General features: G+C 47.4%; 1 protein-coding gene across 1 annotated transcript in view; it reads right to left on the bottom strand.

Moving 5' to 3' along the window:
• Nucleotides 1-359: 359 nt before the first annotated feature.
• The window catches only part of LOC123160810 (uncharacterized), a 20,874-nt gene continuing 5,185 nt past the window's right edge, over nt 360-16,048 (bottom strand). Inside the window, exons 15-42 of the mRNA XM_044578645.1 lie at nt 15,843-15,934; nt 15,035-15,111; nt 14,900-14,954; nt 14,762-14,810; nt 14,503-14,640; nt 14,189-14,270; nt 13,863-13,941; nt 13,556-13,602; nt 13,231-13,445; nt 13,031-13,118; nt 12,836-12,955; nt 12,641-12,759; nt 12,485-12,557; nt 12,289-12,408; nt 11,597-11,665; nt 11,281-11,451; nt 11,160-11,207; nt 10,863-11,001; nt 9,838-9,935; nt 9,339-9,483; nt 9,165-9,250; nt 8,960-9,070; nt 8,400-8,474; nt 8,138-8,203; nt 7,822-8,010; nt 7,619-7,729; nt 1,339-1,419; nt 360-715 (exon numbers count right to left, since the gene is read on the bottom strand). Of these exons, the coding sequence (XP_044434580.1) occupies nt 536-715; nt 1,339-1,419; nt 7,619-7,729; nt 7,822-8,010; nt 8,138-8,203; nt 8,400-8,474; nt 8,960-9,070; nt 9,165-9,250; nt 9,339-9,483; nt 9,838-9,935; nt 10,863-11,001; nt 11,160-11,207; nt 11,281-11,451; nt 11,597-11,665; nt 12,289-12,408; nt 12,485-12,557; nt 12,641-12,759; nt 12,836-12,955; nt 13,031-13,118; nt 13,231-13,445; nt 13,556-13,602; nt 13,863-13,941; nt 14,189-14,270; nt 14,503-14,640; nt 14,762-14,810; nt 14,900-14,954; nt 15,035-15,111; nt 15,843-15,934 (2,923 nt within the window). The 3' untranslated portion in view covers nt 360-535. The remainder of the gene's footprint in view (nt 716-1,338; nt 1,420-7,618; nt 7,730-7,821; nt 8,011-8,137; nt 8,204-8,399; nt 8,475-8,959; nt 9,071-9,164; nt 9,251-9,338; nt 9,484-9,837; nt 9,936-10,862; nt 11,002-11,159; nt 11,208-11,280; nt 11,452-11,596; nt 11,666-12,288; nt 12,409-12,484; nt 12,558-12,640; nt 12,760-12,835; nt 12,956-13,030; nt 13,119-13,230; nt 13,446-13,555; nt 13,603-13,862; nt 13,942-14,188; nt 14,271-14,502; nt 14,641-14,761; nt 14,811-14,899; nt 14,955-15,034; nt 15,112-15,842; nt 15,935-16,048) is intronic.

Here is a 16,048-nt window from a genome sequence, read left to right as displayed (position 1 = left end):
ACGATGGCGAGAGGGAGAGAATGTGGGGCGGCGGCTAGGGTTTCAACCGACCGCTTGACCCTCTCTCACGAAGCTGTTTTGGAATTTAATTTCACATGTCACAGATCACGACTAAATAACAACTCATCATTATACTCCCACCGTTCCTAAATATAAGTCTTTCTACATATTTCACTATGGACTACATACGATGTATATAGATGCAGCATAGAGTGTAGATTCACTCATTTTGCCCCATATTGTGTCTCTTATTGGAAACTCTAAAAAAGACTTATATTTAGGAACGGATTTAGGAACGGAGGGAGTATATTATATTAAGCAAAACTAGTCACTCAACCATGGACGGGAGTACCGGTAAGTTACTGCAATTTACTAATTTTTGTTATTTTATTTCTTCACGCAACTGTATCAGTGCTTTATTAAGAAACTGGTTCGGGCAGTTCGCTGTCACAAGCCTAGTAGGATCGCTAAAATGGCCATGCAATACCTAATGGTGGAGTGTTGCTGGCTTCAGTTTTTCATTGTGTCGCTACATTCAGGCTTTGCCTGCAGATCCGAAGAGGCGCATCTTCTCTGCTACAACAGCTTTCATTGCTTCCTTGGCAGACTCCATGACCTGAACCAGGTCTTTTTCTGGCTTCTTGAGTGACTGCAGGTAGCTGTTGCGGACCTCCGTATTCACGTTGAATTTCCTCGCCCCCAAATCTATGCACTCCTGCTCCACAAGTTGGTTACACGTTATTATCACTTGCACAACAACATTTCAAATATGACAGTAGTTAATAATAAGACCAATTTCATCAACTGACAAGCTCTAGTATAATTATTTCGCAAAAGGAAGCGTTTTACCGATTCTTTGCAAAACTATGAAGCTGATATAGACACAGAAACTCTAGCCCTCCAGCATTTTTAACCTTGTCGTTGAATTATTTTATGCAGTGCAACCATGATTGATGATTGTCTTATGGAGGGCAACGATTGCTCCCCAATTCTCCTATAACCTGAACCTTTCAGGATATAAGTTGGTGTGGGGAAACTCAACAAATATCGCAGTATCAAGCTAAAACGGTTTCAATTTGTAGGACAGGAAAGAAACCTCATCCTTTGGTGCACACTAACCGATGAAGCTCAACCCTCTCTCGAACTGAGCTATTTCCGCTTTTTCTAACAAAAAGTTCGAGTAGTTCAGTGAAAAAACAGTCAAGCTTTCTTCCATCCTTCCTAGCTCCTCGAGCTTGCACCCGCTCGATGCCTTTTTCATTGTTCGCTCTGAGGTAGACTACTGCAACAAGGTACAAATTCGCTGATCTTAATAAAGAAGGAAACAGTTTATCAAACCTTTACAAGTTCATGAGGGAGGCCAGATGCTCCATGAAGTACCAAGCTAACTCCTTTCTTCATAGTTAATGCACGAAGTTCCTGTCATCGTTTCAGTGAAAAAAAATACTGAGTTCATTACTCAAAAGAAGTCGCTTGCAAAAGCACAAACTTGCTTGGTAATCCTTTACAAAATAATTCACGAGCCGTTGGAAAAAAAAATCACTCTACAACTGTTATGACCGGTTTGGTCTATACCAGGAAGAGTTCCACCGGGCATTAGTATTAGGGGCTTGACCCACAAGTTATCTTAGGCAAGTTATTTTAGGCAAGTTATCTTAGGCTAAAGTTATAAATACTAGTTGTAAGACATCGTTTGAGATCAAGCAATAAAGATATTATCATCTTCTGTTGCCCGGCTCCCTGAGGAGCCGGAACCCTAGCCGCCACCAGCCAACCGCCGCCGCACCTAAACCCTAGCCGCGACGGCGCCTCATCGCCGGCGCGCCCGCTCCAGCCCTCGTCTCCCTCCTCCCTGCCCATACAATCTACGCCGAAGGCCCGGTAGGAACCCTAGTCCTACCAATTTGGTATCAGATACCCGGGTTTCGACCATGTCTTCTCCACCGCCACCACCACCGCCGCTGCCCGTCAACTCCACCACCGCCGCTGCCGCCAACTCCTCCACCGCCGCCGCCTCTGCGCCGGGCGCCACGGCCTCGCTCCTGGCGGGCATCACGGCGTCGCTCTCGGCGCCGCCCCTCCAGGCACCCGGCACCGTGCCGGGCCACGGGCGGCCACCAGCCCCCATCCAACCTACGCCGCCGCCATCACCTCCTCCGCAGACGCAGCAGTTCACACCGGAGGCAATGGCCGGCGTCCTCACCGACCTCGTCGCCGCGGTCCAGGGCATCCGCCACCAATCCATCCAGCCATGGCCACGAGTCAGCAGGCGCTGCCATGGTACTCGGTACCGGGGGCCATCACCGGAGGCTACCCGGCGCTCCCCGCCCAGGCGGCCGCACCGCCGCTTTGGCCACAATGGCCGCCGCAGCTTGCGACGGCAACCGCGCCACTCGCCGCCCCCACGGGCGGCAGTGGCCCACTTGGACCGCGCCGGCCGCGCCGTCTCCCGCCGCGCCATCCCTTCCAGCGGGCCCGGAGCAGGTTCCTCCACCGCCCCCGCCCAGCCCTAACCTGGGCCGGTCGTCGCCGAGCAGGCTTCCGATCCAGGAGGTCCGCTTCCCGTCGTCACCATCGCCACTCCCCGGCTGGCTCCACGGGCCGCCCTCGGCCTACCCGGAGGCTCGTCCACCGTCCGGTTTTCCGTTGCAGCCCGAGGCGTCGGGCGCCACCGGGCACTACGCCGGGCCTTCCACCATGGACCGCGCACCATCATCCGCCCTCCGCACCGCCGAGGCAGTGGGCCAGGGCGTGCCACACCAGCAGCCATCCCGGCTCGCCAAGATCGACTTCGCCACATACGACGGCTCCGACGACCCGCTTAACTGGCTCAACCAGTGTGATCAGTTCTTCCGCGGACAGCGCACGCCCGCGTCGGAGCGCACTTGGCTGGCTTCCTACCATCTCCGCGGGGCCGCCAGACATGGTACTACGCCCTCGAGCAGGACGAGGGCGGCATGCCCCCGTGGGATCGTTTCCGGGAGCTGTGCCTTCTTCGTTTCAGGCCACCGGTCCGCGGGAGCCGCCTGGCCGAGTTGGGCCGCCTGCCGTTCACCTCCACGGTGCAAGACTTCGCCGACCGCTTCCAGGCCCTGGCGTGCCACGCGCCCGGTGTGACGGCCTTACACCGGGCGGAGCTTTTCATCGGTGGCCTTCCCGACCACATCCGCGTGGACGTCGAGATGAAGGGGCCCCAAGACCTTCAGACGGCCATGTACTATGCCCGGGCATTCGAGCAACGCGCCCAGGCCTTGACGCGTCCATCCGCGCCACGTGGGGGCCGATAGCCTACTCGGCCGTCTCCGGCAGCACCGACACCGTCCACTGCCGCCCAGGCGGCCACCCCGGCTCCGACGCGGCCGTTTAGGCGCCTCACTCAGGCAGAACAGCTGGAACGCCGGCGCCTGGGTTTGTGCTTCAACTGTGATGCGCCCTATGCACCTGGCCATGTCTGTCCCCGCCTCTTCTACTTGGAGACGTCAGACGAGACGGGCAAGGAGACACTGGAGGATGGCCTCGGCGACCCAGCCCTTGCGGAGACCGCAGCGGCGCCCGCGCCCGCCCCGGCCACCGCCCTCGTGGTGTCCCTACACGCGCTGGCCGGTATCCGTGATGAACGGATAATGCTCTTACCGGTCATGATCCAGGGCGAGCGCCTGGTGGCCCTAGTGGACACAGGATCCACACATAACTTCCTGCCGGCGACCACCATGCGGCGCCTTGCATTACAACCCACCGGCGGCGAGCAGTTGCGAGTCACAGTCGCTAATGGCGACCGTCTCCACTGCCACGGGCTCGCCCGTGACGTGCCCATCACTATCGGCGGCGAGCACTTCTCCATCACCTGTGCCGGCATCGACTTGGGCTGCTTCGACTTCATCCTAGGCGTTGACTTCTTGCGCACTCTTGGTCCTATTCTCTGGGATTTCGATGCGCTGACGATGACCTTCTGGCGGTTGGTCCGCTGCATTCAGTGGGATGGCATTGGGGGTGCCGCACCCACACCACCCCTCCAACTGGCCACGACCACCGCCACGGCCGAGCACCCACTTTTGGAGAGTCTCCTACAGCAGCATGATGACATCTTCACCGAGCCACAGGGGCTGCCGCCCGCCCGCACGTATGATCACCGTATACATCTTCTGCCAGGCTCCGCGCCGGTGGCGGTCCGCCCTTACCGCTATCCGCAGTTGCAGAAGGATGAGTTGGAGCGGCAGTGTGCCCTCATGCTCGCGGCAGGCATCATCCGGCTCTCCACTTCGCCGTTCACTGCGCCGGTGCTTCTCGTCCGCAAGTCAGACGGCACATGGCGTTTCTGCATCGACTACCGTGCCCTTAATGCTATCACACTTAAGGACAAGTTCCCTATTCCGGTGGTCGACGAGCTCCTCGATGAGCTACACGGGGCACGCTTCTTCACCAAGCTTGACCTTCGGTCGGGGTACCACCAGGTGCGCATGCACCCGGATGACATCGCCAAGACGGCGTTTCGGACTCATCACGGCCACTTCGAGTTCTTGGTGATGCCCTTTGGCCTCACCAACGCCCCGGCGACCTTCCAGGCTCTGATGAACGACATCCTCAGGCCCCACTTACGCCGGTTTGTGCTCGTTTTCTTTGATGATATTCTAATCTACAGTGCGTCTTGGGCCGAGCATCTCCAGCACGTCGCCATCGTCTTCAACGAGCTTCGAGCGCACCACCTCCACCTTAAGCGCTCGAAGTGCTCGTTCGGGACGCCTTCGGTGGCATACTTGGGCCCCGTCATCTCCGCCGACGGGGTGGCTATGGACGCCGACAAGGTGGCAGCCGTCTCCGCCTGGCCGACGCCTCACTCGCCGCGGGCTCTCCGCGGGTTCCTCGGCCTCGCCGGCTACTACCGAAAATTTATTCGGGAGTTCGGGCTCATCGCGGCGCCCCTCACACGGTTGCTTCGCCGCGACGCTTTCGCCTGGGACGATGAGGCGACGACGGCGTTCGAGGCCCTCAAGGGGGCCCTCACGACGGGCCCCGTCCTCCAGATGCCCGACTTCGGCCGCCCGTTCGTGGTGGACTGTGACGCCTCGGGCGCAGGGTTCGGCGCCGTGCTTCATCAGGGCGATGGGCCCCTCGCCTTCTTCAGCCGGCCTTTCGCTCCGCGTCACCTTAAGCTGGCGGCATACGAGCGGCAGCTCATTGGCCTTGTACAGGTCGTTCGTCATTGGCGGCCGTACTTGTGGGGCCGGTCCTTCCTCATTCGCACTGACCACTACAGCCTGAAGTTCTTGCTGGATCAACGGCTGTCGACCGTGCCGCAGCACCAGTGGATCAGCAAGCTCTTCGGCTTCGACTTCTCCGTCGAGTATCGGCCAGGCCGCCTTAACACCATGGCCGACGCGCTGTCCCGTCGCGACTCCGACCTCGCTTCCTCCGCCGACGAGTCCGCCGGGGCGGCCCTGTGCATCCGCTCTGGGCCGACGTTCGGCCTCTTCGCCGACATTCGCCGCGCCACTGCGACGGCCGACGACGCCGTCCGCCTTCAACAGCAGCTCACGACCGGCGACCTGGAGGAGCCTTGGCGCTTCTCTGACGGACTACTCCTACATGGGCGTCGGGTCTTTGTTCCGGCGCATGATGATCTCCGTCACCAGGTGTTACAGCTCGCCCACTCGGCGGGTCATGAGGGTATGCAGAAAACCCTCCATCGTCTTCGCGCCGACTTCTACATCCCTGGCGATCGCGCCCTGGTCCGCGACTGGGTTCGGTCTTGTCAGACATGCCAGCGCAACAAGACAGAGACCCTAAGGCCGGCCGGGTTACTCCAGCCCTTGGAGGTGCCATCTCAGGTCTGGGCGGATATATCCATGGACTTCATTGAGGGCCTTCCCAAGGTGGGTGGCAAGTCGGTCATCCTCACGGTGGTCGACCGCTTTTCCAAATACGCCCACTTCATCGCGCTCGGCCATCCATACACGGCGGCGTCAGTGGCCCGAGCCTTCTTCGACGGCATCGTCCGTCTACACGGGTTCCCTGCTTCGATCGTCAGTGATCGGGACCCAGTTTTCACGGGCCATGTCTGGCGCGACCTCTTCAGGATGGCAGGTGTCCAGCTCCGCCTGAGTACGGCGTTCCATCCTCAGACGGACGGACAGTCCGAGGTGGTTAACAAGGTCATTGCCATGTATTTGCGTTGTGTGACAGGTGATCGGCCTCGCGCTTGGGTGGACTGGCTTTCTTGGGCGGAGTACTGCTACAACACCTCTTATCACTCCGCCCTGCGCGCTACGCCATTTGAGGTGGTCTATGGTCGACCACCCCCACCTATCCTTCCGGTGGATCCGGAGACAGCTCGGACGGAGGTTGCGGGTGAACTCATCCGCACTCGTGACGAGATGCTTGCTGAGGTTCGTCAGCGTCTCCTTCAGGCCCAGCAGCTGGCCAAGCACTACTACGACGATCATCATCGCGAGGCGGAGTTCGCGGTGGGTGATTGGGTGTGGCTGCGTCTTCTCCACCGCTCTACGCAGTCACTCGACCCGCGAGCAAAGCGCAAGCTCGGTCCTCGCTACGCCGGGCCCTTCCCTATCTTGGAGCGCATTGGGAAGGTGGCCTATCGTCTTCAGCTTCCAGCACGCGCTCGCATCCACGACGTCTTCCATGTGGGGCTGCTCAAGCCTTTCCGTGGCGAGCCACCGGCGGCTCCTCCGGCGCTTCCTCCCATCGCCGATGGTCGCATTCTTCCAGAGCCGGCCAAGGTGTTGTAGGCACAGCTCCGTCGTGGCGTCGGGTTCATCCTCGTTCAGTGGACAGGCCTTCCGGAGGAGGAGGCTACTTGGGAGCAGCGTGAAGAATTCCGCCAACACTATCCAGATTTTCAGCTCGAGGACGAGCTGTTTGCGCACGCGGGGAGAGATGTTATGACCGGTTTGGTCTTATACCAGGAAGAGTTCCACCGGGCATTAGTATTAGGGGCTTGACCCACAGGTTATCTTAGGCAAGTTATTTTAGGCAAGTTATCTTAGGCTAAAGTTATAAATACTAGTTGTAAGACATCGTTTGAGATCAAGCAATAAAGATATTATCATCTTCTGTTGCCCGGCTCCCTGAGGAGCCGGAACCCTAGCCGCCACCAGCCAACCGCCGCCGCACCTAAACCCTAGCCGCGACGGCGCCTCATCGCCGGCGTGCCCGCTCCAGCCCTCGTCTCCCTCCTCCCTGCCCATACAATCTACGCCGAAGGCCCGGTAGGAACCCTAGTCCTACCAACAACCCTGAACTATTGCAGAAGTTCATTTTTCAACCTTAAACTCGAAAACCAGAAAACCAGCTGTTTTTAACCTTGAATTGTTGAATATGTTTGCTTTACTGGTTTACCCCCTTGGTCCTATTCCAAGCGGTTTGAGCTGACTCAAACAACTCATGGCAGACACATGGCATCACATATACGCATTAGCACCTTGTCATGTTAACAGATTAAGTAAAACATAAAAAAAGACAGAGAAGGATCATACTTTTTTGGAAAAAGCTTAACAAATTTAGAAAAAAAAAATCAGAAAATCAGAAAACAGGGTAAAAGATCTGTTAACACACACATAATCTGAAAGATCAAACAAAGATTTTCATAGCTGTTCTGTCAAACCTTTAGCAAGTCAAGTCTCAAGTTCGGTCCACTGGGAGGATATTTTCCGTGAACATTCCCAATGCATACTGCTAATGCATCAATACCAGTTTCATCAATAAACTGCTCAGCCTGAAAATATGTAACATATAAGTTAAGCATTATTACAGGATTGTAATGATAGAATGCCATAGAGTTGAAATTTATCAGGAAGATAAAATAACCTGAGCAATATCAGTAAATCTCGCTTCATATTCTTCAACTATCAGGCCATCTTCAGTGCCTGATAGTCTCCCAAGTTCAGCTTCCACAAGCATACCTTTCGCATGAGCCAGGGAAGATATGTTCTTTGTGTATAAGATGTTCTCTTCTAAAGTTAGATGGGAACCATCCACCATGACTGAATCAAATCCCTGAAAAATAAAAGGTCATAGTAGATGGTCCAGAGAATTAAGATTCAGATGTGGTCATTTATCATTCATGATTAGGAAAACATTTTGGTACCGCAAATTTGAGAAAACAACACATTTTTTCGCTTACCATTTCAAGAGCTCCAAGCAAATCATGCTTGTCAGCCCCGTGATCATAATGGACGGTGATAGGTACCTGAGTGACAATCACAGAATGATCACCTTTAAAGAACATAAAAACAAGGGTGGCTATCTGTTTCAAAAAACAAGGGTGGCTAGAAGAAGGTAATATGTGGGAACCCAAGTTATATAAAAGTTTATGAACTATTTTTATCCAGATCACTGGGTGTCCACATTTACTCTTTAAGTATTATAGGTTCTGTTTGTCTTACGCTGGCTCGTTCTGCTGCAGCAATGCAGCATGCTACCAACGGAACTCCACCTTGCTTCAGGGAACTGGGATGAACCTAAATAACAACCACAATAAGCGTGGTTAGAAATCAAGACGATGCATATCATCTACAAAAAATATGGATAATGAGTTCAGGGAGCATGGGTGCAGAAAAGCTCATGAGTTGAGAGTGAGAAAAGCTCATGTGTTGAGAGTGAGAAAAGCTCATGAGTTGAGAGAATCAATGCAATTCTCTCTACGGAAAAAACACGGGTAGAAATCCATTTCAGGATCTGTGTGGTATTGCTTCTATCCCTCTGGAGCTAGCTGTTGCGACCTACTCCCTCCGTCCCAAAATAAGTGCCTCAACTTTGTACTAACTCTAGTACAAAGTTATACTAAGTTTGAGACACTTATTTTGGGACGGAGGGAGTACTTACTAGTCCTATCATAACGTACTCCAGTAAAGAGTGGTATTAGAGGACACCCAACATGATAAATTACATAATTTTCACCATAAACTGCCAAAGAAAACATCCTATACTAACAAAGAATTCTAACCTGCAGGATAGCTGGACTTTCTTCAGCCTCAGCAGCTGCAATTACAGCTTCAATTCCCTCAAGATTATATACATTGAAAGCACCAACTGCATAGCCACTCTTCTCCGCGTTCTTCACAATTAAAAAAAATAGCGGATTAAGTATTTAAAGCAATACACAACGATGTATAACCTTGATGAGAAGTAGACGGTGGATAAGAACTTACAAGGAGAAGTTCTTTTGTTGAACTTCTAGAAGGGCAAGCCCAATTCTGGACCACTTCTGCAAGAGCACTGTTATCACCAACATTACCTGTCATTGGGGGAGTGGCAAGATAGTTTCTTGAGTAAAAAGATAACGTTATTTATCTGTTGGTACGGAAATGAGATATGTTTATTACCAGGAAAAACAATGTAGGGGACACCAGGATGTCTACTCTCAGGGCCAAGCTGCCACAAAGGCACACCAGCTAAAGCTTGTCCCATTACTTTGGCACGCCGAGCTTCCAAAGCTTTTGTAGCAAGATCAGATGAAGTGATTCCTCCCTGTATAAAGAATATAGTAAGGAGTACCTTCAGAAGTATTCCATGCACAACTTGTGGAATCAATCATTTTGTTTGATATGGACAGTTGAATTTGCAGGCACTGTTTTTTTTTTGTAGATACTATTGTTTTTTCTTTATTTTTTGTTCTCATGAATGAAACATGTAACCATGTAAACATGTAACAAGGTGTAATGCTATCTCAATATTTCATTAATAATTTAATGGCATAGGTCCAATAAAAGAGAACAAATATTTTGACTTGTAACAGCTTCAGAGATTGGCAAATTTCCAGGAACCAAGTAACAACTAAATTTCAATTTTTTCAGAAAGAAGAAATGAGCTGTGCAATTTTACCTTTGCAAGGATGTAACGGGGTCGACTATCAATTCTTTGCACAATCTCTACTAGTGCTGAGCTCACTTTGTAATTAATCTCTAAGCTTTCTTCAGGAGCTGCAACATGACAGGTACAATCTTGTTAGGTGATCAAACTACTTCAGGACAGATATCCAAGAAAGAAATTATCTTCTTTCGTTTGGCACACAAAAGGTAGCAAACAATACTAGTCAGTTGTCTTGTACTGCTAATGCTTACATGAAGATAACAGCGGCTGTTCTTGAACATACTGTTTTGAAAAGCTGAGTTAGGTATCTCCCGTAAAAAAAAACTGAGTTAGGTATCTAGACTCTAGCACACAATTTCAGGAACGTAAACTGAAGTTAGTTTGGTGTTGGTCACTAGAAAAGATTATGCTGCAAACTGGAGATGTTCTATTCAAATGATTGGGACAATGCGCTCACATTGTGATTGTGGTTGTGGTTGAATGTAGAGATTCATGGCTCTACCTGTGACTAATGCATTTTTGGGCTTGACTTTGACAACAATAAGCAACTTTATTTTATCAATCCCCCCCCTTTTAACAAGTTTCGACAGTTTGACCTGTCTTCCAATACAGTTAGCCCCAGACTCCCGGTTCATGCCTAGAATATGATAAAAGAAAACAAACTATCTCCCCAGATAAGTCAAATGCCTGGGAATGGCTGTCAGTGTAGGGATCGTGGCAGATTGATAGATGACAATGTTGGTGGTGGTTGACTGGTGATCTGAGTTGAGCTCAGGGACTAGAATTAGGCTGAGAGTCTCTGATACGGTGTGGAGTTTGGGGGCAATTGTGTGCTAGCCCTGAGGATCTCCACATCGTTTGTTAGTAAAAAGTTCCTTACCAGCACAACTTGCTCAACAATTCGGCAGGTAGGATGTGGCTGAGGAATTGTTGGCATTAAGAAACTAGAAATCAAAATTGAATCAGCATTTGATCACTGTATTTGCTAATGGAACAAACAACATATTTAGCCATATGATAATCAGAAAGATGCTAACTTTTTCCAGTAATGAGTTGGCGGCTGGTGACGACTAGTGTGTCTCTCCCGGACTGTATATAAGCATTTCCCAATTCAACAATTCTGCTGATTTCTTGGTCTATCTCAGTTGATTTCAGTGAGATCATCTCAACAGATACCTACAGTGAGGAAAAGGAGAACACGGTAGTAACACCACAAATTGATCTAAAGCAAAATCATCCAACTTAAGAGAGTACTATCCACAAATTCTATCCAAGTAGATGTATATGATGGTTGCTGGTTCATGTTTAGACATGACAGCCAAGATATAAATTACCTCTATCACTCTGAGGGATTGTGCGCATTGTGAGCGAAGCTCATCGACCTAACAAATGCAAAAAGAACATGTGAATGAGATAAATATGACTGACAAAATCTTAAAGCATTACAAGGCTAACCTGCTTCGTAGTTTTTGGCACATAAGAACCAACAACTATGAGGCCTCCCGCTAAATTTCTTTTTAATCCAAGGTCATTTGGGCGGATAGGTGGCTTTGGCTTGATTCCAATTCTAGCACTCACAAAACTAGCAGCTGTGCGACATAGAAACCGCTTTCCTTGCAATTCAGCCTGTTGAGTTTACGTAAAAAGAAACAGAAGAATAGCAGATCAAAACAGAGCATCAATACTTGAATAAGATGTATTATCATATCTTTTGTAAGGAATAGGAACTAAGAACAGATGCTTCTCGTAGAAATGGAGCGGCATAACGTGCCTGGATCATTCCAGCAGCAAAGACATTCATGTCCCTCTCACTAGCAGCATTGACAATACACACAGAGCCCTAAAAAGATTCAAAATGCCCGTCAGGAAATTCTCCAGCTAAATCAAGAAGAGAGGGAACCAAAACAGGATTTATGATACTATATGGTTGAATCGGCCAGTACAATTCTAGGGTCCCTAAAACGCCCGCAACATTTTATTAGACATTTCAAGTACATAGCTACCATGAGTGCATACAGAAATGAGAATATAAAATATCAATAAAACTAAATATTTATAATTATATCCAAAAAAGTTTAAACTGACTAAAAAATAACTCTTCATATGCACTGGAGGGGCGTAGTGGTGACCAAGGTGCGCCTTGGCCTGCCCTTAATCTTGTATACTTTGTTTAAATAGGTGAAGCTTCTTTGCTAATTAAACAACAAAAATACTCCCTCCGTTCCTAAATACAAGTATTTTTAAAGATTTCAATATGGACTACATATGGATGTATATAGATGTAGTTTAGAGTGTAGATTCACCCATTTTGCTCCGTGTGTAGTTCATATTGGAATCTCTAAAAAGACTTATATTTAGGAATGGAGGGAGTACATCTTAATTCATCTAACAATTAGTGTTGGCCTCTCCTTCATTTTGTTCCAAGCTCCGCCAATCGTATGTTCCATGTTTATTATCATATACCTTCTCCAAGCTGCAGAGAAGCTGACAGACTGCATCTGGTCCTTCTTTACGTAAAAGACTTATGGAAATTGATGAAACTTGGTTCTCCAAAATCCTTCCTTTAGTCTTTTCTTCAACCCACTGTACATTCATGTACAAAGCAAGTTACTAAGGTCTTGCTCTTCGCTTTACCAATCAAACAATTCTACAACAGTACCTGTTTGAGATTGGAAGATGTATAGCCAAAAGCTGCATCCTTGGCAAACTCAGTCTCACCAGCAGGAATCAACCTGTTAGAGAATGTTGGACCTCAATATTGTTATGTGTTATTTTTGTATTCAAATATATTGCATAGTGATTGTGCACAGACTACCTTTCAGAGTCTGCAACATAATGAATATCATCAACAGTGTACCGCCCACCTTGAAGGAAGAATGGGCATATTATCCAAGCATCCATGTCACCTAATACTGAAACAACTGCATCAGCTTCCTGGAAAGTAGAAGAGTATGATATGATCAGAGAAATGAAATGGAAAAGAAAAACAGAGAGGATTTCGGATATTAACCTCTGGGAAATGGCCACGTAGAGTGGAATCACCTCGCAAGACCACTGTATAACTAATACCAGGGACAGTCTTTGCTGCAGCTTCAAGATTTCTGCAGATATCTTTTACTAACAGTGCAGCCTATGAAAGTGAGAAGGCTTTAAATATATATTTAAAGACCCTAAAGATAAACTGTTTAAGACTGCACTTTCCTACCTTATCAGCAGTCATTGAACGGGAGTTTGTCAAAATAAAAAAGCAGGTTGGTAGTTTCAGAAACTGCTCTGTGAGGGCTTCAACTGGCCTGCAGTTCAGCATTACAAGCAAAGCTTATGGAACTATGTATGGAACATGGGCAAAACGAAAATGCTAGCAGAAAACATATGTAATCTAAAAGACAATATGCTTTCGTTTACCATTCAGTTAAGACCTCTATATCATGAACTGTTTGAGTTCCAGTTGGATCATCATCTAAAACTACAAGAACCTTTTTGCTATCATGAGATGCAGAGGAAACAAGATCATCCATTGGAACTTCTGGCCACTCAACAGGAAGAGAACGCAGGACATCTTCTTTATTAAGCATGGGCGGCCTTCCTTCTACTTTTACCCCAGTTAATGTCTCATATACCTGTGCCAGGCGCAATCAGCGGGCACATTTAGGAAAGGAATTAAATTAAGGCCATTAGTATATCATATTTTGGCATAAGTTCCGTCTACTGAGAGCTGTGAGCTGCTCACCTTTACAACAGCACTATCATCATATCGACCCCATCCAGAAGCAGAGCCTGTTGAAATACATCAAATGAATAAAACAATAGCCATCCTATTTTAAGAGTGTTATCCAAACAATAACTGTAAGCTGATTTGTTTTCTTCTAAAACTAACTGTAATATACTAGTATAGAAAACAGAGGGGATGGCCATGCAATGTTCTGTTAATTTGGGAAACTACTTTCATTGAAGATAAGAAATATAGCATGACTTGATGAACATTGGAACCAAAACATAGAATGGAAAATGATCTTTGATTTATCACAGACAATTACCTGAAACAAACAGCTGATGAGCAACACTAGAGACATGCAATGGGATCCTCAAGTTGGAGCTTTCACGAGATACTATACCCTGAAATAGACGAGATAAATGCATTATTATATTTTGTTAGTACTCCCTCTGTTCCTACATGTAAGAGGTTTTTGCAGTTCAAGACGAGATAAATGCATTATTATCTTTTGTTAGTACTCCCTCTGTTCCTAAATGTAAGACGTTTTTGCAGTTCAATTTCCTAATTTGAACTGCAAAAATGTCTTACATTTAGGAACAGAGGTAATAGTTCATAAAACAAATAAGTTAATAGCTCGGTTATCCATACAAGATCCTTGACAAATATGTCCACCGCAGATAAAGGTGTATAATCATTATCAAGCATGTGTGGCACACGGTTTCCAAACATCCTGCAATATGAACATTGAGTGTATCAATCATCAGATATCCACCTTCACTCATGCTAGAACACACCACTAGATATCTGAAAGACTGACCTACAGGGAGCTGATAGCAAAAACAAGTATAAATAATTGTTTCATTTCTTTCTCATAATCATTTTACTCGGCCAATATAAGCAAGTCTAACAGTGAAGAGTAAAAAAGGAAGATTCATTAGAGTGGATAAAAGAATGACACATACCACGAGTAACCTCTTGCATGTTGAATAATTTCGAAAATCCTTCTTGTTCGCAAATTTAATCGAGCACCAAATGCCATTGCTTCAGCTGCTGAGGCTATATGGACCCCAGCAAGAAGTTGGTTCACCATTTTAACAGAACTGGGAACAATAGCAGAAGAGAGATATTGATTCACAAGCGCCAGCACTAGTGAAAAAAGTGCCATTATGCAGAAATAAGACCCTTTAAGGAAGGTATATGACTACAAAATGTGTGTATCACCTCGCAGCTCCGCATCCTCCCTTGATGAGATATAGTTTCTCACTTAGTGCTGTTACGCAAAAACAAGATAATAGTTATCGACCAGTTTCCGTACTTTGTATACAGCATATGATGGTGTTCAGATAACCTTTTTCATACCTGACAAAACTCTACCCGTACAATGCAGAGCTTCATCTGTTCCCGAAACAATTACCTGTCAAAAGAAGTGCAAATATTTATATCCATGAAGGTTACATCATCACTTCTACTAGATTAATGTTTCGCTAATCATACAGTTAGTGTCCCGTCCGCTGCTCTCTTGACACCACCAGATACCGGAGCATCAACCAACTTTATCTCTCGGCATTCGGCTGTATAGAAGTAGTTAATAATTCCAAAAGATTCATCAGTGAAAGCAGTAAACAACATTGCCGACATATTTAAAATGTAGAGAATGGTTATAGTACTACAAGGCCTTGGTGTGTTACGGGAAACAATATAAAAAGTGACAAAAAAATAAGTGCTCTTGACGCAATTTACATGACATAAATCTAATGAGATACGGGTTTAACCTACACACGGAGAAAACAAAATCAGATTCCTTTCGACAATAGCTGAAAACGATTGAAGCTTCTATCACAGCTTTCTTGATCATAGGTCAAATATGGATCTGATTTGTTTAGTAATAGATTTATCTTCTGTTAGCGTTGTACTACTTTTTGGATGTTTCTGTGACTTTTGGAACCTTGGTAACACCCCAAAGGCCTTCTGCCGGAACATTTCCCTTAAAATGCAACTTCAACTTCATAATAACATCCCAACACAAAGTACAGGCTAGTTGTCACAGCAGTCATTGCAACTTCTGCTGCAAATGATTATAAATCTGGTGTTTTATAATGAGAAAGGTAAACAAACATTACTTGTGAGACACTGAAGCTACAGGACTCAGCTCTCACCCGGAACCACAAACAGAAGATTTTAGATTATCATGAGTTGGATTTATGATTTACACAATGTGGTTTTTGTTGACCAGTAATGTTCGTGGTATTCTTTCCTATTTTTAATGCAAACATGCCCAGGAGAGATAAAAAAGAGCAGCTACCTTCCAATCTTCCTTTGAGTTGAGTCACAAAGCCAGGAGAAACTGTAGATGACAGAATGATGGATGTTCCCGCTGGCAAAACTGAAAGTGAAAGACAAAGGATATTCACAACCATGTAAGTACAGCTCAAGTTTGTCAAAAAGAAAGAGTAAGTGCAGTTCAAAAATAGTTAATCTACCTGGGAGATGCTAATAATCAGCAGAACC

This window comes from Triticum aestivum, chromosome 7B (genome assembly GCF_018294505.1).
Source record: "Triticum aestivum cultivar Chinese Spring chromosome 7B, IWGSC CS RefSeq v2.1, whole genome shotgun sequence".
In the NCBI taxonomy this organism is placed as follows: domain Eukaryota; kingdom Viridiplantae; phylum Streptophyta; class Magnoliopsida; order Poales; family Poaceae; genus Triticum; species Triticum aestivum.
This window is presented reverse-complemented; position numbering and strand designations above follow the sequence as displayed.